The 19,031-nt window shown below is 58.8% G+C and overlaps 1 protein-coding gene across 2 annotated transcripts in view; it reads left to right on the top strand.

Annotated features, from left to right (window-relative positions):
* Positions 1-19,031, top strand: part of APOC2 (apolipoprotein C2) — a 69,836-nt gene that overhangs the window by 26,331 nt on the left and 24,474 nt on the right. For both annotated transcript variants that reach the window (XM_085615464.1, XM_085615465.1), the window contains exon 3: positions 4,373-4,526. In XM_085615464.1, coding sequence (XP_085471590.1) covers positions 4,373-4,526 — 154 coding nt within the window. The remainder of the gene's footprint in view (positions 1-4,372; positions 4,527-19,031) is intronic.

Raw genomic sequence — 19,031 nt, 5'->3', positions numbered from 1 at the left:
ATTTCTCTCCTCCTGTCTGTGGGGCTCACATCTCTCCCTCCTGTCTGTAGTGTTCACATCTCTCCTCTTGTCTTTAATGTTCTCTTCCCGTTTCCATCACTCCCTTCTCTCTCTCCTGCCTGTAGTATTCACATCTCTCTCCTCCTGTGTGTAGTCTTCACATCTCTCCCCCTGTCTGTAGAGTTCATATCTCCCTTCTCCTGTCTTTAGTGTTTACATCAATCTCTTCCTGTCTGTAGTGTTCACATCTCTCTAATCTGGCCTGTATTATTCATATCTCTCTCCTCTATATCTGTAGTGTTCACATCTCTCCTCCTGTCTTTAGTACTCACATCTCTACTCTTGTGTGTAGTGTTCACATCTCTCCTCTGGCCTGTAGTGTTCACATCTCGCTCCTCTATGTCTGTACTGTTCATATCTCTCCTCCGGTCTATAGTGTTCCTATCTTTCTCCTCCTCTCTGTAGTGTTCACATCTCTCCTCTTGTCTGTAGTGTTCACATCTCTCTCCTCTGGCCTGTAGTATTCACATCTCTCCTCCTGTCTGTAGTGTTCATAGCTCCCTTCTCCTGTCTTTAGTGTGTACATCTCTACTCCTGTGTGTAATGTTCACATCTCTACTCTTGTGTGTAGTGTTCACTTCTCTCCTCAGGCCTGTAGTGTTCACATCTCTCTCCTCCTGTCTATAGTGTTCATATCTTTTTCCTCCTCTCTGTAGTGTTCTCATCTCTCCTCTTGTCTGTAGTGTTCACATCTCTCTCCTCCTGTCTGTAGTGTTCATAGCTCCCTTCTCCTTTCTTTCGTGTGTACAATGTACATCTCTACTCCTGTGTGTAGTGTTCACATCTCTGCTCTGACCTGTAGTGTTCACATCTCTCTCATCTATGTCTGTAGTGTTCATATCTCTCCTCCTGTATATAGTGTTCACATCAATGTAGTGTTCACATCATTCTGTTCCTCTCTGCAGTGTTCACATCTCTCTCATCTATGTCTGTAGCGTTTTATTTTTTATTTTTCAGTGAAAACACTGGGTGGTTGGTTAACAGGTAACAACAGTGAAGGGCTCTAGAGGGCTTTACAATGTAATTATGAAAGAGCATCTTTAACCCCTTCAGTGCCCGCCCCTTTCCCCGCCCAGTGCCGGCCGTTGCATTAGCGGGCGGGGTCTATGACGAGCTGGACTCGTCATGGGCACAGCGCCACCGCGGCCCATGACGAGTCCAGCTCGTCATGGGCACTGAAGGGGTTAAAGTAATTGTGACAATGAGAAGTAAAATTAGCATCTTGTAGTCCCAGGTCCATTTTCTCCTCTAGCGTTGGGGAAGAAGGCAGACCACTGGGTCCAAAGCAGGGTGACTACAATTACCACTGGTGGGGGTGACCAAAAGACAGAGGCCAAAGTGACCCCCCAAGGAAAAGATGGTGACCAAAAAGAGAAAAACAAAAATGAGTCTTCCCCACGCACCCAAAAACCTACTTAGGAGGGTGGGCCCAGAAACTTACCAGGGTAAGAGCTTGGACCCCAAGATGGCTTGGTGTCGGGATTGTAGGGCCCTTGGACACCAAACTGGAGACCCTAGCTGTAAAACCACAAGGAATGCCTCCAGCACACCTGCAGCAGCTGTGCATCTCCAGATGGGATCACAGGGGAGCCCTGACCAGGTCCAGGTGCTCACTGCGGCAACTCTAGTCTCAGAGGGAGGGATGGATGTAGCTACCCTGGCAGCCGGGCCCAGTAACCTGAAGAGATACAGACAAGAGCCACATATCAATGGTGTTAGGGTGGAATCGCTGAGGGACACTGGTGCCAGCGACACCGTGGCGGCTGAGCCACTGGTGTCCCCAGATCAATATCTCCTTGGACCGACCTATACAGTCCTCAGCGCTGACACTTAGGCTAAGGAACATCCAATGGCCTAGTGACCTTAGATTGGGGAGGGGTTACTGACCTCAAAAGGGTAGAAGTGTCTTCTGCTATCCCGGCGCAGCGTCCGCTTGGAAATGGTTTGGAGCACTCAACTTGGGCTGAGGTAGAAAAGAAACCCCGCGCAGCCACGCTGGGAACCCCTGGATGCGTGAGCGGGAAAACCAGAGCACAACGCGAAACCCAAGGTGCAAAAGAAGTGTTGGAGCCTTACATTATGGACCAACCTTTCGGGAGAAAGGAAAGGAAGTGTGTAAAACCAGCTTCAAAACAGACACCAGACCAAGCCCCCTCTCCTCAGGGAGAAGACCCGTCAGCCCCAGAGGGAACTGAGCCTCAGGAGCGTGGGCCTCACACGGCAGAGCTCCTAGGCTCAGGGGACACTCTAGGGAAGATCTGTGCCAGGAGCAGACAACCTGTCGCACTCTTGAAAGCCTGAGGCAGCAAGGAAAAGGGAAGTGTTAGTGGTACCCACAGAACCTATTGGGGGCAGGCACTCCTACACACGGAGGCCAGAGACCCCAGACTTGTTGCCAGTAGGAGTAGAGTTGTAGCACCTCAGCAGTTTGAAGAATTCCTCCTTATTGGTCTAAGTTAGACGTTTGGTCTAAGTTTACCTTTGTGAATCAGCCCCTCATCTTAATTAATCCTCACCGATGCCAGTGATGGATTTATTCATAAATTCACATCAGAGACCCGTTTTAGGGTGTCCTTTGAAAACCTACTAAGCACGGGTGTGGTTCCTGTCTGGTTTTCGTCAGCCTGCCACCACCAGGCATGGTTCTGACCGCATGGGGTGAGGGCCAGCGCCCTCAGAGGACTGAGACGAAGCCTACTCTGGGCGGGGGTGTTTCACATCTTCTCCAAGACTGGAAGGCCTTCCTGGGAGTGAACCCTCAAAGGCAATGCCGCCATTGAAATCCAAAATAGGAACCCCCAGGCGGTGGGGGAGGCCAAAACCCACCTCCTGCTCCACACTAAGCCCCCTATCCTACTCCACTTTCGACAGGAGGGTCCTCCCTTAGCCTGCACCACCCCTAGGGTGGGGCCGGCGAGGTGAACCCCTCTCTTATAATTCCACTATCTTGACATGGTGAAAAAACCTCCTATCAGGGCCAGGGCAGGGACTCTTCCCGAAGGAAGTGGTCACTAGAGTGTGTAGACACCCTAAAGGCAAGTAGCCCTTTGAGTATCTAGGTGGCTACCGGAGACCTGAACTCCAGATTCATTGGACTAAAGAAGCTGAGGATGAGGAAGAGCCGCCGCACGAGAACTGAAGCCCTGCTGCAGAAGAACAAGGCGCCAGACCCTGCCAGCTGCTCCAAGGACCCGTCCATGGCTGCCTGCTGGGCTGTCCTGAACCTGCAAGGACTCTAAGAGCCCTGGAGCACCCACAGCCTTTGAGAAATCACAGAGAAGCTCTTTTACTTGCAGTTTATAAGTTAAAATCATAATCTAGAGCCGTGAGCTGTTAACTGTCATCAAAGAGCTGCGTGCAGACTGCAGGCTACAGGTTAGAGTGTTATAATCCCCCCCTCCGGTCTTTCATAATAATCCTAATGTTACAAAAAGAGTTCACTTGGGTAGAAATCAATTCTCATCATTAAAGAGTACCCCCAACCATGGTGTTACGTTTCAAATTCTTAGTTTGTGCTTCTCCAGACCAAGCACTCTTAAACTATCGGCCTACCAGGACGGGTGACGTGTGACTCCTACACCTTGTAGTCCTCTGTCTTATGTAACGGTTCAGTTCTTATACTCTGATTTACACACCTATGATTGACTGTCTCGGTGTAACATGTGTGTAATGTGAAGTGCTCTGAAGCCCTACATTGGTATGAGTGGCGCTATATACTAATTAATGGCATCTGAGAAAGAGAGTGGTTATGGAGACTGCAGGGGCACTGTTAGGGTGGTAGTTTGCGCCGTCATGGCTAAAGCCGGAAGTGCCATCTCTCTTCCTTTCTCCCACTCCCTCCTGCCCTCTCTTTCTCCCCTATCAGTACACACCCCTCCTCGTGCCCCACTCTCGCCTCTCTTTCTCTTTCCCAACTTTAACTAGACATCCCGCCTCCTTTCTCCCAATCTCTCCCTCTCTCCTCTCCCTCTCAGTACACTCCCCTCCCAGATTCCCTCACTCCCTCTCTCACTATCTCCCTCTCAGTACATACCCCTCCTCGTTTACCCCACTCCTCTCCCTCTCAGTACACATCCCGCCCTGGTTGCCTCACTCTCTCCCGCTCTCTTTCTCTCCCTCTCCGTACACATACCTCACCAGCTTCCCTCCCTCTCTCTCATATCAGTACACATCTCTCCACGGTTCCCTCACTCTCTCCCGTGAGGCCCTCTTGATCGAGAGGGGTCTCAGAGCAACTCTCCTGCCCTCTCTACCCAGGGCAACCCCACTTCGGTGTGTGCCACGCACTCCCCTCTCCTCCTCTCTCTTTCAGGGGCAGAGGGGTACCGCCTCCAGAAGAGGGAGGAGCCTGCGGGGTACCTGGAGCAGGTGCAGGGAATGCTCACCTCCTCCCACGAGACCATCAGCTCCTGGGCCCAGCACCTACTGGACAAGGTCAAAGAGGTCGGCGTGGAGCAGCGGCTGATGTGAGTACAACCCCTAGCTCTACCCTCACCTGACTGACCTGCTGTAGGCCTGGCACTACCCTCATCTCCCTCACAGATTGACCTGCTGCTGGGCTGGCTCTACCCTCACCTCCCTCACAAACTAACCTGCTGTTGACCTGGCTCTACCCTCATCTCCCTCACAGACGGGTCTGGCTCCACCCTCATCTCCCTCACAGACTGGCCTGACTCCACCCTCACCTCCCTCACAGACTGACCTGGCTCTACCCTCATCTCCCACACAGACTGACCTGCTGCTGGCCTGGCTCTACCCTCACCTCCCTCACAGACTGACCTGCTGTAGGCCTGGCTCTACCCTCATCTCCCTCACAGACTGACCTGCTGTAGGCCTGGCTCTACCCTCACCTCCCTCACAGACTCGCCTGACTCCACCCTCACCTCCCTCACAGACTGACCTGGCTCTACCCTCATCTCCCACACAGACTGACCTGCTGCTGGCCTGGCTCTACCCTCATCTCCCTCACAGACTGGTCTGGCTCCACCCTCACCTCCCTCACAGACTGAGCTTGCTCTACCCTCACCTCCCTACAGCCTGGCCTGCTGCGGTCCTGGCTCCACCCTCACCTCCCTCACAGACGAGTCTGGCTCCACCCTCACCTCTTTCACCGACTGGCCTGACTCCACCCTCACCTCCCTCACAGACTGACCTGGCTCTACCCTCATCTCCCACACAGGCTGACCTGCTGCTGGCCTGGCTCCACCCTCACCTCCCTCACAGACTAACCTGCTGTAGACCTGGCTCTACCCTCATCTCCCTCACAGACGGGTCTGGCTCCACCCTCACCTCCCTCACAGACTGGCCTGCTGCGGTCCTGGCTCCACCCTCACCTCCCTCACAGACGGGTCTGGCTCCACCCTCACATCTTTCACAGACCGGCATGGCTCCACCCTCACCTTCCTCACAGACCGACCTGGCTCTACACTCATCTCCCACACAGACTGATCTACTGCTGGCCTGGCTCTACCCTCACCATCCTTGCTGACTGACCTGCTGCTGGCCTGTCTCTACCCTCACCTCCCTCTCAGATGGGCCTGCTGCTGGCTCGGCTCTACCCTCACCTCCCTTTCAGACTGACCTGCTTCTGGCCTGGCTCCAGCCTCACCTCCCTCACAGACTGGCCTGGCTGCACCATCACTTCACTCACAGACCGGCCGGGCTCCACCCTCACCTCCCTCAAAGACTGGCCTGGCTCTACCCTCAGTTGCCTCACAGACTGCCCTGCCGCTGGCCTGGCTCTACCCTCACCACCCTCACAGACTGGCTTGGCTCTACCCTCACCTCCCTCACACACTGACCTAGCTTTACCCTTACTGCCCTCACAGACTGGCCTGGCTCTACCCTCACCTCTTACACATACTCACCTGGATTGTTCCTCACTTCCCTCACAGACTGACCTGCTGCTGGCCAGGCTCTACCCTCACTTCCCTCACAGACCAGCCTGGCTCTACCCTCACCTCCATCACAGACTGGCCAAGCTCTACCTTCACCTCCCTGACAGACTGGCCTGGGTCTACCCTCACCTCTCTCACAGACTGGCCTGGCTCTACCCTCTTCTCCCTCAAAGACTAGCCGGCTGCTGGCTTGTCTTTACCCTCACCTCCCTCACAGATGGGCCTGCTGCTGGCTTGGCTCTACCCTCACCTCCCTCACAGACTGACCTGCTGTAGGCCTGGCTCTACCCTCATCTCCCTCACAGACGGGTATGGCTCTACCCTCACCACCCTCACAGACTGGCCTGCTGCGGTCCTGGCTCCACCCTCACCTCCCTCACAGATGGGTCTGGCTCCACCCTCACCTCTTTGACCGACTGGCCTGACTCCACCCTCACCTCCCTCACAGACTGACCTGGCTCTACCCTCATCTCCCACACAGACTGACCTGCTGCTGGCCTGGCTCTACCCTCACCTCCCTCACAGACTAGCCTGCTGCTGGCCTGTCTCTACCCTCACCTCCCTCACAGATGGGCCTGCTGCTGGCATGGCTCTACCCTCACCTCCCTTTCAGACTGACCTGCTTCTGGCCTGACTCCACACTCACCTCCCTCACAGACTGGCCTGGCTCCCCCATCACTTCACTCACAGACCGGCTGGGTTCCACCCTCACCTCCCTCATAGACTGGCCTGGCTCTACCCTCAGTTGCCTCACAGACTGGCCTGCCGCTGGCCTGGCTCTACCCTCACCACCCTCACAGACTGGCTTGTCTCTACCCTCACCTCCTACACAGACTCGCCTGGATTTTTCCTCACTTCCCTCACAGACTGACCTGTGCTGGCCTGGCTCTACCCTCACCTCCCTCACAGACTGACCTGCTGCTGGCCAGGCTCTACCCTCACATCCCTCACAGACCATCCTGGCTCTACCCTCACCTCCCACACAGACTGGCCTGGCTCTACCCTCACCTCCCTCACAGACTGGCCAAGCACTACCTTCACCTCCCTGACAGACTGGCCTGGCTCTACCCTCACCTCCCTCACAGACTGGCCTGGCTCTACCCTCTTCTCCCTCAAAGACTAGCTGGATGCTGTCCTGTCTTTACCCCCACCTCCCTCACAGATGGGCCTGCTGCTGGCTTGGCTCTACCCTAACCTCCCTTTCAGACTGACCTGCTTCTGGCCTGGCTCTACCCTCACCTCCCTCACAGACTGACCTGCTGCTGGACTGCCTGAACCCTCACCTCCCTCACAGACTGGCCTGGCTCTACCCTCAGTTGCCTCAAAGACTGGCATGGCTCCACCATCACTTCACTCACAGACTGGCCGGGCTCCACCCTCACCTTCCTCAAAGACTGGCCTGGCTCTACCCTCAGTTGCCTCACAGACTGACCTGACGCTGACCTGGCTCTACCCTCACCACCCTCACAGACTGGCCTGGCTCTACCCTCACCTCCCTGTTGGAAGGCGGACCCCGAGGAGTCGGTGAGACCACCAAGGGGGGGCCCTCTCACTGCACGAAGTAGCCGAGCGCTGCCGAGAAGTCTCCTGAGAGATCCTTCTCCTATCCCGTACTAGCACAGTAACACCACCACACCGGACTCAAGGAGGTTGTCTCAAGACAAGCAATTCTTTATCATCAATAAAAGGTTACGAGTTCAATATTTACACGAAGGGATCGAGGGATCCACCAAAAGTCTCAATGTCTCTTTGGAAGGGTAGGGGTAGCGGGACAGTCTTTGGCAGGAATGTGGTACGAGGGTACCTGGGGCCCAGTTCTTATCCTCACACTGGAGGACCTCCGATCTCGGAGGGGTCGAGCCGCGACGGCGTCAGCAGGGCTCTGGCGGACAGTTCGTGGAGAGCCGCGATTCAATCAGCAGGGCTCTCAAGATGGTCTCTGTTCAGCTCGAGCCGCGACGTCGTCAGCAGGGCTCCGAGGAAGGTTCCAGCGAGGTTGGGCCGCGACAGCGTCAGCAGGGCTCCGATGTTCCAGGTGGTTCAGAAAGAGTTCACAAGAGGGAGCCGCGACGCAGTCAGCAGGGCTCGTGATGGTTCCGACAAGAGTTCTTCTCCGTAGGGTCAGCCGCGATTCAATCAGCAGGGCTCTCGACTCCGGGATACAACTGCCGAGCTGTGGTGGGGTCGCCCCAGATATAGGTCTGGAGCCCTTTGATGTCCGGACCTATGCGCCCGAGGGGGCGGAGTGGCCGGGTGGAGGTGGCCAGACGCCCAGCAGGAGAGGCGCCAGGCCCATGGGAGTTGCCGGGCGATCACACCTCGAGAGGGGAGGACAGTTGGGGGTCCCATCGATACTGTCCTCCGCCGGGGGCGATGAATGGTTCCTGCGGCACCCCCTGGCTAGTTCGTGGTGCCTCGATGTCGGGCTTCGCTGGGGTCGAGGCCGGGTTGGTGCACGGGGTGACGTGGATGCCAACAAGATGGCGGAGCCACGAGGAGTATGCGACCACGTGCAGCTCCGGGTGAAGGGCCTTGGTGCAGTTCAGACGGGTGGCCCGTAAAGGCCGGGGCGGGGAACGGGCACAATCCAGGGGGTTAAGGACCACGCCACGAGGCCGGGTCCAACAGGCGTCCCCCCCAGCCGAAGGCATGGAGAGTCACCCATCTCCTTGGGGATTCTCCTCGTCAAGGCGGAAGAAGCGGGACAGGCCGTCGGCGTTGGCGTGGTCATTGCCGGGCCGGTGTTCGACGTCAAAGTCCATCCCTTGTAGCGAGATGGACCACCGCAGCAGCTTGGGGTTCTCGCCCCGCATTTGCATTAACCATTGCAAGGGCCGGTGGTCGGTCTGGACCCGGAAGTGGGTGCCAAAGAGGTAGGGCCGGAGCTTCTTGAGGGCCCACACCACAGCGAAGGCCTCGCGCTCAATAGTGCTCCAGCGTTGCTCTCGGGGCAGTAGTCGTCGGCTGATGAAGGCCACTGGTCGGTCGAGCCCCTTTTCGTCGGCTTGGGATAGGACGGCCCCGATCCCATACTCGGAGGCGTCCGTCTGTACCACGAACTCCTTCTGATAGTCCGGGGCCTGCAGCACCGGGGCAGTACACATGGCTGTCTTTAGGGTGTCGAAGGCTGTTTGGCAGCGGGGTGTCCAGTGTACCTTCTTGGGCTGCTTTTTGGACGTTAACTCTGTGAGGGGGCCAACAATGCTCCCATAGTCCCGGATAAACCGCCGGTAGTATCCGGTGAGACCCAGGAAGGCCCGGACAGCGGTCTGGGTAGTGGGGGGTTCCCAGGTCTGGATGGCATCTATCTTCGCTTGGAGGGGGGCCACCTGCCCGCTCCCCACTTGATGGCCCAGGTAGGTCACGGACCCGTGGCCGATTTGGCATTTGCTGGCCTTGATTGTGAGCCCGGCCCGCTGGAGGGCGGCCAGGACGGCCTCCAGGTGGAGGAGGTGCTCGGCCCAGTGGTTGCTGTACACGGCAATGTCATCTAAGTAGGCCGCGCTGAAGGCCTCAAGCCCGGCCAAAACCTTGTTCACCAGTCTTTGGAAGGTGGCCGGGGCGTTCTTCATTCCGAAGGGCATCACCCGAAAGTGGTAATGCCCATCCGGAGTCGAAAAGGCGGATCTTTCTTGGGCGCCGGGGGTGAGCTGGATTTGCCAGTACCCGGCGGTGAGGTCCAGCGTGCTCAAGTAGCGAGCGGCCCCTAGGCGGTCGATCAGTTCGTCGGCCCGGGGTATCGGGTGTGCGTCCGTCTTTGTTACTCCATTCAGTGCTCGGTAGTCCACGCAGAATCGCAACTCCGGGGGGTGACCGGGAGCTGCGGCCTTGGGCACCAGGACGACAGGGCTGGCCCACGGGCTGTCGGAAGGCTCGATGACCCCCAGGGCCAGCATCGTCGCTACTTCGGCCTGGATGCAGGCCCGCACTCGGTCAGGCACCCGGTAGGCTCTGTGTCGTATGGGAGGGTTCTCCCCGGTGTCGACGTCGTGGACGCACCAGTGGGTCACCCCCGGGGTGAGAGAGAAGAGGGCTGCGTAGTCCCGCAGTAATCGCTGGCAGTCGTTGCGCTGCTCCGGGGTCAGGGACGAGGCGAGTTGGACACCTTCGATCGATCCATCATGGATGTTGGACTGCAAGAGGTCGGGCAAGGGCTCGGAGTCGTCCTCGCTCCCCTCGTCGGTCGCCAGCAGCAGGCTCAGTTCGGTCCGGGCGAAGTGGGGTTTTAGCCTGTTCGCATGTAGGACCCAGAGGGGGTTCCGGGGGGACTCCAGATCGACCAGGTAGGTGACGGGACTTTTCTTCTCCACCACCTTGAAGGGCCCGGTCCACTTGTCCTGGAGGGCGCCGGGTTCGACCGGGGCCATGACCCATACTTTCTGACCTGGCTCGAATTCTACCGTAGAAGTGTTGCGATCGTACCACCGCTTCATGTCCTCCTGGCTGGCCTCGAGGTTGGCTTCGGCTATGGCTCGGAACTTGCGGGTCTGGTTTCGGAGGGTCAGGAGGTATCGGTAGACGTCAGGAGGGGCGCCTCGGGGCTTCATCTCCCAGCCCTCCTTGACCAGGCTGAGTGGTCCGCGGACCGGGTGCCCATACAATAGTTCAAACGGGCTGAACCCCAGGGACTTCTGCGGGACCTCCCGATAGGCAAACAGGAGGCAGGGCAGCAGGACATCCCATTTCCGCCTGAGGGGTTCTTCCAGGCCCTGGATCATACATTTCAATGTTCGGTTGAACCGCTCAACCAGCCCGTTCCCCTGAGGGTGATATGGGGTCGTGAACTTGTATGTGACCCCGCATTGTTGCCACAGGGACCGCATGTACCTGGAGATAAAGTTCGTGCCACGGTCGCTTACCACTTCGCTGGGGAATCCCACTCGGGAGAAGATCCCCATCAAGGCCCGGCCTACCACAGGGGCCGTTATAGTTCTGAGCGGGACCGCCTCCGGGTACCTGGTGGCGTGGTCCACGAGGACCAGGATGAAGCGGTGGCCCAGGGCGGTTTGGGGGTCCAGGGGTCCCACAATGTCGATTCCTACTCGTTCAAACGGGGTGCTGACGGCGGGAAAGGGGTGGAAGAGGGCCCTGACCCGACCCCCCGTCTTTCCGCTGGCTTGGCAGGTCTGGCAGGACCGGCAGTGGTTGTCCACATCTCTCCGCATCCGAGGCCAGTAGAAGTGGGTCACCAGACGACTGTACGTTTTGTCTTGCCCCAAGTGTCCGGCGAGGGGCACATCATGGGCCAGGTTGAGAAGGAACTCCCGGAAGCGGAGGGGGACCACCAACACGCGGCCGGCCCCGAGTTCTGCCACTTTCTGTTCACTGTACAACAGGCCCTCGGCCCAGTAGATCCAGTGGGTGCCGGTCTGGTCACCGTTGGCTTGCGCGGTCGCCTGCTGTCGGACCCCTTCGAGAGAGGGACAGGACTGTTGCTCTTGCTGGAACTGCTCTCGGGTGGGGCCCCCTTCATGATGCCATTGCGTCAGTTCTGGTAGGGCGCTCGGAGAAGCCATCTCTTCGGGGGAGGATTCGCTGGGCCCGGGGTCGGTGTCCGCCTCCTCCTCGCTGCTGGCGGGAGGGGGTGTGAGCCCCTCGGGTCGGGCCGTCCCGGAGGTCGAGGAGGAGCTGGGGGCCTGGGCGGTCATGGACCGGGTGATGGCGCAGGCCCAATCAGCCAGTCCCAACATTCGGAGGTGCTCTCGTCGTTCTACTTGAGCCCAGGGGGAACTCTCCAAGTCGTTCCCCAGGAGGCAGTCGACCGGGGCGTCGTCGCGCACCGTCACCTTCAGCAGGCCCGTCACCCCTCCCCACTCGAAGGGGACCAGGGCCATCTGGCATAGGCTTTCACTGTTGTCGGCCGTCCGCACAGGGCACAGCACATTCGGTAGAATCTGTTCAGGGGTCACCAGGTGGCAGCGGACAGCGGTGATACTGGCGCCGGTGTCGCGAAGGGCTTCGGCCCGTTGTCCGTTGACCGTGACCTGCTGCCGGTACTTCTGGGTGTTGGTTGGGATGGGGGTGCAGGGTACCATCTCTCGGCTACCCAGGCAGACCAGGGACATGGCTGCCGGCTCCCACTCAGTGTTTTCTCGGTCGAGGGCCTCTTCTTCCTCCTCTCCCCCCAAGGCGGCGGCTGTCAGCTGCCGGGGCGGGGGCCCGCCGGCCCCGTTTCTTCGGTTCAGGGGGCAGGCCGGGTCGCTGGCAAAGTGTCCGGTTTGTTGGCAGCCATAGCAGGTCACTGGTGGCCGTGGTCCGGGTCAGGCCGGGCCCACCCTTCGCGCTAGGCTCGGGGAGAGATGTGGCTGCGGTGGCCCTCGAGGGGGGCTCCTGGGGGCCCCAGCGGGAGGGTCTCGGTTCCTGTTCGGCCCTCCCCCCCACCGCGCTGGCGTGGGGGTCCGTTGGGGTTCCTCTGGTACTCCCCCATTGAGCTCCGGGGGACCCGGGAGTTGACCCATCGATCGGCCTCGACGGCAAGTTTGCGCGGGTCGGTCATTTTGCTGTCGAGGAGGTGCTGTCTCAGTTCCACGAAGCAATTATTGGAAAGGTGTTCCCAGACGATGAGGTCGACCAGTTGTCCGTAGGTGGTTACTTTGCTGCCTTTGATCCACCCTTCTAGGGCCCGACTGAAAAAGTCCACATATTCCACCCATGTGGTACCCGGGATTTTCTTGCAGTCTCGGAACCGCTGGCGGTACATCTCCGCTGTTAGTCCATATCGGGTGAGCAGGGCCTCCTTCATGTGATCGTAGGAGGTCATCACCTCCTCCGGTAGCTGGAGCAGCGTGTCCCGCCCTACACTCAGGAATCGCCCCCACAGGCCTGCGCCCCAGTCTTTTCGGGGCACCCGATGGGAGGTCATGGCCACCTCGTAGGCCTTGAACCATTGTTGGATATCGTCATTCTTGTAATACTCCTTGACGACCTCCTTCGGGATATGCACCTTGGCCTCGGGGGGCGGTAGAGTGTCTCTAGTACTGGGGGTGTCGGTCCCTCCGTTCTTGGCCTTGATCTCGAGCTCCTTGAGACTGCGCTCGTGCTCAAGAGTTATTTTCTTTTCCTCCAACTCCCGGTGTCGTCTCTTCTCTTCTATTTCTTCTTGAAGGCGTAGCTGCTCGAGGGCCAGTTTCTTTTCTGCCAGCTGGAGTTCGCCGTCCAGCCGCAGTCGGGCGAGCTCTAGTTCGTGGCTCCGGACCTTTTCCCGCTCTCGTATTTCTTCCTCGGAGAGGCCGGTTTCTAGGCTCTTTCTTCCTCCGGTTGCCGGGGTCAGTGCGGTTGCTGTGGTCTCCGTCAGGGGCAAGGGCCCTTCTTCCTGGGAGGGGCCTGCCCCAGCCTCCAACCATGCCCTCAGAGCTTTCTGCATCTCTTCCTTGGTACCGAGGCTGGTGGTTGCAATGCCTTTGTCTCTGCAGAACTGTTTTAATTCTTTGTGCGTATATTCCTCCAGCCGTTCGGGCTGGAACTCCATTGTCGCGTTGTTTTCCTGGTTGCTCATGATGCTATTTGTTTGGATGGGTAGCTAGTGGGTACTGGCTGGTACGTACTGCGTTCGGCTCGGATCCCGTCGCTGGCCACCAAATGTTGGAAGGCGGACCCCGAGGAGTCGGTGAGACCACCAAGGGGGGGCCCTCTCACTGCACGAAGTAGCCGAGCGCTGCCGAGAAGTCTCCTGAGAGATCCTTCTCCTATCCCGTACTAGCACAGTAACACCACCACACCGGACTCAAGGAGGTTGTCTCAAGACAAGCAATTCTTTATCATCAATAAAAGGTTACGAGTTCAATATTTACACGAAGGGATCGAGGGATCCACCAAAAGTCTCAATGTCTCTTTGGAAGGGTAGGGGTAGCGGGACAGTCTTTGGCAGGAATGTGGTACGAGGGTACCTGGGGCCCAGTTCTTATCCTCACACTGGAGGACCTCCGATCTCGGAGGGGTCGAGCCGCGACGGCGTCAGCAGGGCTCTGGCGGACAGTTCGTGGAGAGCCGCGATTCAATCAGCAGGGCTCTCAAGATGGTCTCTGTTCAGCTCGAGCCGCGACGTCGTCAGCAGGGCTCCGAGGAAGGTTCCAGCGAGGTTGGGCCGCGACAGCGTCAGCAGGGCTCCGATGTTCCAGGTGGTTCAGAAAGAGTTCACAAGAGGGAGCCGCGACGCAGTCAGCAGGGCTCGTGATGGTTCCGACAAGAGTTCTTCTCCATAGGGTCAGCCGCGATTCAATCAGCAGGGCTCTCGACTCCGGGATACAACTGCCGAGCTGTGGTGGGGTCGCCCCAGATATAGGTCTGGAGCCCTTTGATGTCCGGACCTATGCGCCCGAGGGGGCGGAGTGGCCGGGTGGAGGTGGCCAGACGCCCAGCAGGAGAGGCGCCAGGCCCATGGGAGTTGCCGGGCGATCACACCTCGAGAGGGGAGGACAGTTGGGGGTCCCATCGATACTGTCCTCCGCCGGGGGCGATGAATGGTTCCTGCGGCACCCCCTGGCTAGTTCGTGGTGCCTCGATGTCGGGCTTCGCTGGGGTCGAGGCCGGGTTGGTGCACGGGGTGACGTGGATGCCAACAAGATGGCGGAGCCACGAGGAGTATGCGACCACGTGCAGCTCCGGGTGAAGGGCCTTGGTGCAGTTCAGACGGGTGGCCCGTGAAGGCCGGGGCGGGGAACGGGCACAATCCAGGGGGTTAAGGACCACGCCACGAGGCCGGGTCCAACAGCCCTCACACACTGACCTAGCTTTACCCTCACCACCCTCACAGACTGGCCGGGCTCTACCCTCACCTCCTACATAGACTCGCCTGGATTTATCCTCACTTCCCTCACAGACTGACCTGTGATGGCCTGGCTCTGCCCTCACCTCCCTCACATACTAGCCTGGCTCCACCCTCACCTACCTCACCGACTGGCCTGGCTCTACCCTCACCTCTCTCACAGACTGGCCAAGCTCTACCTTCACCTCCCTCACAGACTGGCCTGGCTCTACCCTCACCTCCCTCACAGACTGGCCTGGCTCTACCCTCACCTTCCTCACAGACTGGACTGGCTGCACCCTCACCTCCCTCCCAAACTGGCCTGGCTCCACCTTAACCTCCCTCACGGACCGGACTGGTCCCGCCCTCACCTCCCTCACAGACTGGCCTGCGGCTGTCCTGGCTCTACCTTCACCTCCTGTACAGACTGGCCTGGCTCTACCCTCACCTCCCTCACAGACCGGCCTGCCTCCACCCTCACCTCCCTCACAGACTGGCCTGCTGCTGTCCTGGCTCTACCCTCACCTCCCTCACAGACTGGCCTGGCTCTACCCTCAAATACCTCACAGACCGGCCTGACTCTACTCTTACCTCCCTCACAGACTGGTCTAGCTCTACCCTCACTTTCCCAACAGACCGGCCTGGCTCCACCCTCACTTCCCTCACAGACTGGCCTGGCTGTGGCCTGGCTCTACCCTCACCTACATCAGAGACTGGCCTGGTTCCACTCTCGCCTCCCTCACAGACTTGCCTGGCTCTAGCCTCACTTCCCTCACAGACTGGCCGTCTACTGGCCTGGCTCTACCCTCACCGCCCTCACAGACCGGCCTGGATCTACCCTAATGTCCCTCAGAGACTGGCCTGGCTCTCCCCTCACCTCCATCACAGACAGGCCTGGCTCTACCATCACTTCCCTCAGAACCTGACCTGGCTCTACCCTCCCCTCCCTCACAGACTGGCCTGGCTCTACCCTCACATCCGTCACAGACTGGCCTGGCTTCACCCTCACCTCCCTCACAGACTGGCCTGGCTCTACCATCACTTCACTCACAGACCAGCATGGCTTCACCCTCACAGACTTGCCTAGCTCTACCCTCAGTTCCATCACAGACTGGCCTGCCGCTGGCCTGGCTCTAAGCTCACCGCCCTCACAGACTGGCATGACTCTCCCTTCACCTCCCTCACAGACTAACCTGCTGCAGGTCTGGCTCTACCCTCACCTCCCTCATAGACTGGCCTGGCTCTACTCCCTCTTCCCTCAAAGACCGGCCTAGCTCCACCCTCAGCTCCCTCACAGACTGGCCTGGGTTTACCTTCACATCCTTCACAGACTGGCCTGGCTCAACCCTCAACTCCCTCACAGGCCAGCCTGTCTCAACCTTCACCTTCCTCACAGAGTGGCCTGGCTCTACCCTCACTTCCATCACAGACTGGCCTGCTGCTGGCCTGGTACTACCCTCACTTCCCTAACAGACCGGCCAGGCTCCACCCTCACCTCCCTCACAGACTGGCCTGGCTCTACCCTCACTTCCCTCAGACACTGGCCTGTCGCTGACTGGCTCTACCCTCACCTCCCTCTCAGACTGGCCTGGCTCTACCCTCACCATCTTCACAGACTGGCCTGGCTCTACCCTCACCTCCCTCACAGACCATCCTGGCTCAACCCTCACCTCCCTCACAGACTGGCCTGGCTCTACGCTCACTTTCCCCACAGATCGGCCTGCTGCTTGTCTGGCTCTACTCTCACCTACCTCACAGACTGACCTGCTGCTGGCCTGGCTCTACCCTCATCTCCCTCTCAGACTGGCCTGGCTCTACCCTCACCATCCTCACAGACTGGCCTGGCACTATCCTCACTTTCCTCACAGACCAGCCTGGCTCCACCCTCATCCCCCGCACAGACTGACCTGGCTCTACCCTCACCTCCTTCACAGACTGACCTGTGCTGTCCTGGGTCTACCCTCACCTCCCTCATAAACTGGCCTCGCTCTACCCTCACCTCCCTCGCAGACTGGCCTGCTGCTGTCCTGGCTCTACCCTCACCTCCCTCAAAGACTGGCCTGGCTCTACCATCACTTCACTCACAGACCAGCCTGGCTTCACCCTCACAGACTTGCCTAGCTCTACCCTCAGTTCCATCACAGACTGGCCTGCCGCTGGCCTGGCTCTAAGCTCACCGCCCTCACAGACTGGCATGACTCTCCCTTCACCTCCCTCACAGACTAACCTGCTGCAGGTCTGGCTCTACCCTCACCTCCCTCATAGACTGGCCTGGCTCTACTCCCTCTTCCCTCAAAGACCGGCCTAGTTCCACCCTCACCTCCCTCACAGACTGGCCTGGGTTTACCTTCACATCCTTCACAGACTGGCCTGGCTCTACCCTCAACTCCCTCACAGGCCAGCCTGTCTCAACCTTCACCTTCCTCACAGAGTGGCCTGGCTCTACCCTCACTTCCATCACAGACTGGCCTGCTGCTGGCCTGGTACTACCCTCACTTCCCTAACAGACCGGCCAGGCTCCACCCTCACCTCCCTCACAGACTGGCCTGGCTCTACCCTCACTTCCCTCAGAGACTGGCCTGTCGCTGACTGGCTCTACCCTCACCTCCCTCTCAGACTGGCCTGGCTCTACCCTCACCATCTTCACAGACTGGCCTGGCTCTACCCTCACCTCCCTCACAGACCATCCTGGCTCAACCCTCACCTCCCTCACAGACTGGCCTGGCTCTACGCTCACTTTCCCCACAGATCGGCCTGCTGCGTGTCTGGCTCTACTCTCACCTCCCTCACAGACTGACCTGCTGCTGGCCTGGCTCTACCCTCATCTCCCTCTCAGACTGGCCTGGCTCTACCCTCACCATCCTCACAGACTGGCCTGACACTATCCTCACTTTCCTCACAGACCAGCCTGGCTCCACCCTCATCCCCCGCACAGACTGACCTGGCTCTACCCTCACCTCCTTCACAGACTGACCTGTGCTGTCCTGGGTCTACCCTCACCTCCCTCATAAACTGGCATCGCTCTACCCTCACCTCCCTCGCAGACTGGCCTGCTGCTGTCCTGGCTCTACCCTCACCTCCCTCAAAGACTGGCCTGGCTCTACACTCGTCTCCCTCACAGACCGGCCTGGCTCCACCCTCACCTCCCTCCAAGACCCGCCTGGCTCCACCTTCACCTCCCTCACAGACTGGCCTGGTTCTACCCTCACCTCCCTCACAGACCGGCTTGGCTCCACCCTCATCTCCCTTCTAGACTGGCCTGGCTCTACCCTCACTTCCCTCACAGACTGGCATGCTGTTGTCCTGGCTCCACCCTCACCTCCCTCACAGACTGGCCTGCTGCTGGCCTGACTCCACCCTCACCTCCCTCACAGACTGGCCTGCTGCTGGCCTGGCTCCACCCTCACCTCCCTCACAGACTGGCCTGCTGCTGGCCTGGCTCCACCCTCACCTCCCTCACAGACTGGCCTGCTGCTGGCCTGGCTCTACCATCACCTCCCTCACAGACTGACCTGCTGCTGGCCTGGCTCCACCCTCACCTCCCTCACAGACGGGTCTGGCTCCACCCTCACATCTTTCACAGACCGGCATGGCTCCACCCTCACCTCCCTCACAGACTGACCTGGCTCTACCCTCACCTCCCTTGCAGACTGACCTGCTGTTGGCCTGGCTCTACCCTCACCTCCCTTGCAGACTGACCTGCTGCTGGCCTGGCTCTACCCTCTTCTCCCTCAAAGTCTGGCACTTCTGGACCTCTCATTCGCCACTGTCCAGGGTCTTCCAGATCTCTCACTCACTCACCATTGTTCTGGAAACTTCAGACCTCCCACTCTTCACTGTCCTGGCTCTTTCATACCTATCACTCTCCACTGTCCTGGCTCTTACAGACCTCTCACTCTTCACTGTCCTTGCTCTCAGACCTCCCACTCTTCACTGTCCTTGCTCTTTCAGACCTCTCACTCTTCAGTGTCCTGGCTCTTTCAGACCTCTCACTCTTCAATGTCCTTGCTCTCAGACCTCTCACTCTCCACTGTCCTGGCTCTTTCAGACCTCTCACTGTTCACTGTCCTGGCTCTTCCAGACCTCTCACTCTTCACTGTCCTGGCTCTTCCAGACCTATCACTCTCCACTGTCCTTTCTCTTTCGGACCTCTCACTCTTTACTGTCTTGGCTCGTTCAGACCTCTCACTCTCCACTGTCCTGGCTCTTTCAGACCTCTCACTCTTCACTGTCCTTGCTCTCAGACCTCTCACTCTCCACTGTCCTTGCTCTTTCAGACCCCTCCCTCTCACTCTCCACTGTCCTTGCTCTTTCAGACCTCTCACTCTCCA

Source organism: Triturus cristatus, chromosome 7 (assembly GCF_964204655.1).
Source record: "Triturus cristatus chromosome 7, aTriCri1.1, whole genome shotgun sequence".
NCBI classification, from domain to species: domain Eukaryota; kingdom Metazoa; phylum Chordata; class Amphibia; order Caudata; family Salamandridae; genus Triturus; species Triturus cristatus.
The sequence above is the reverse complement of the archived record's forward strand: the minus strand, read 5'-3'. Positions and strand labels throughout refer to the sequence as shown.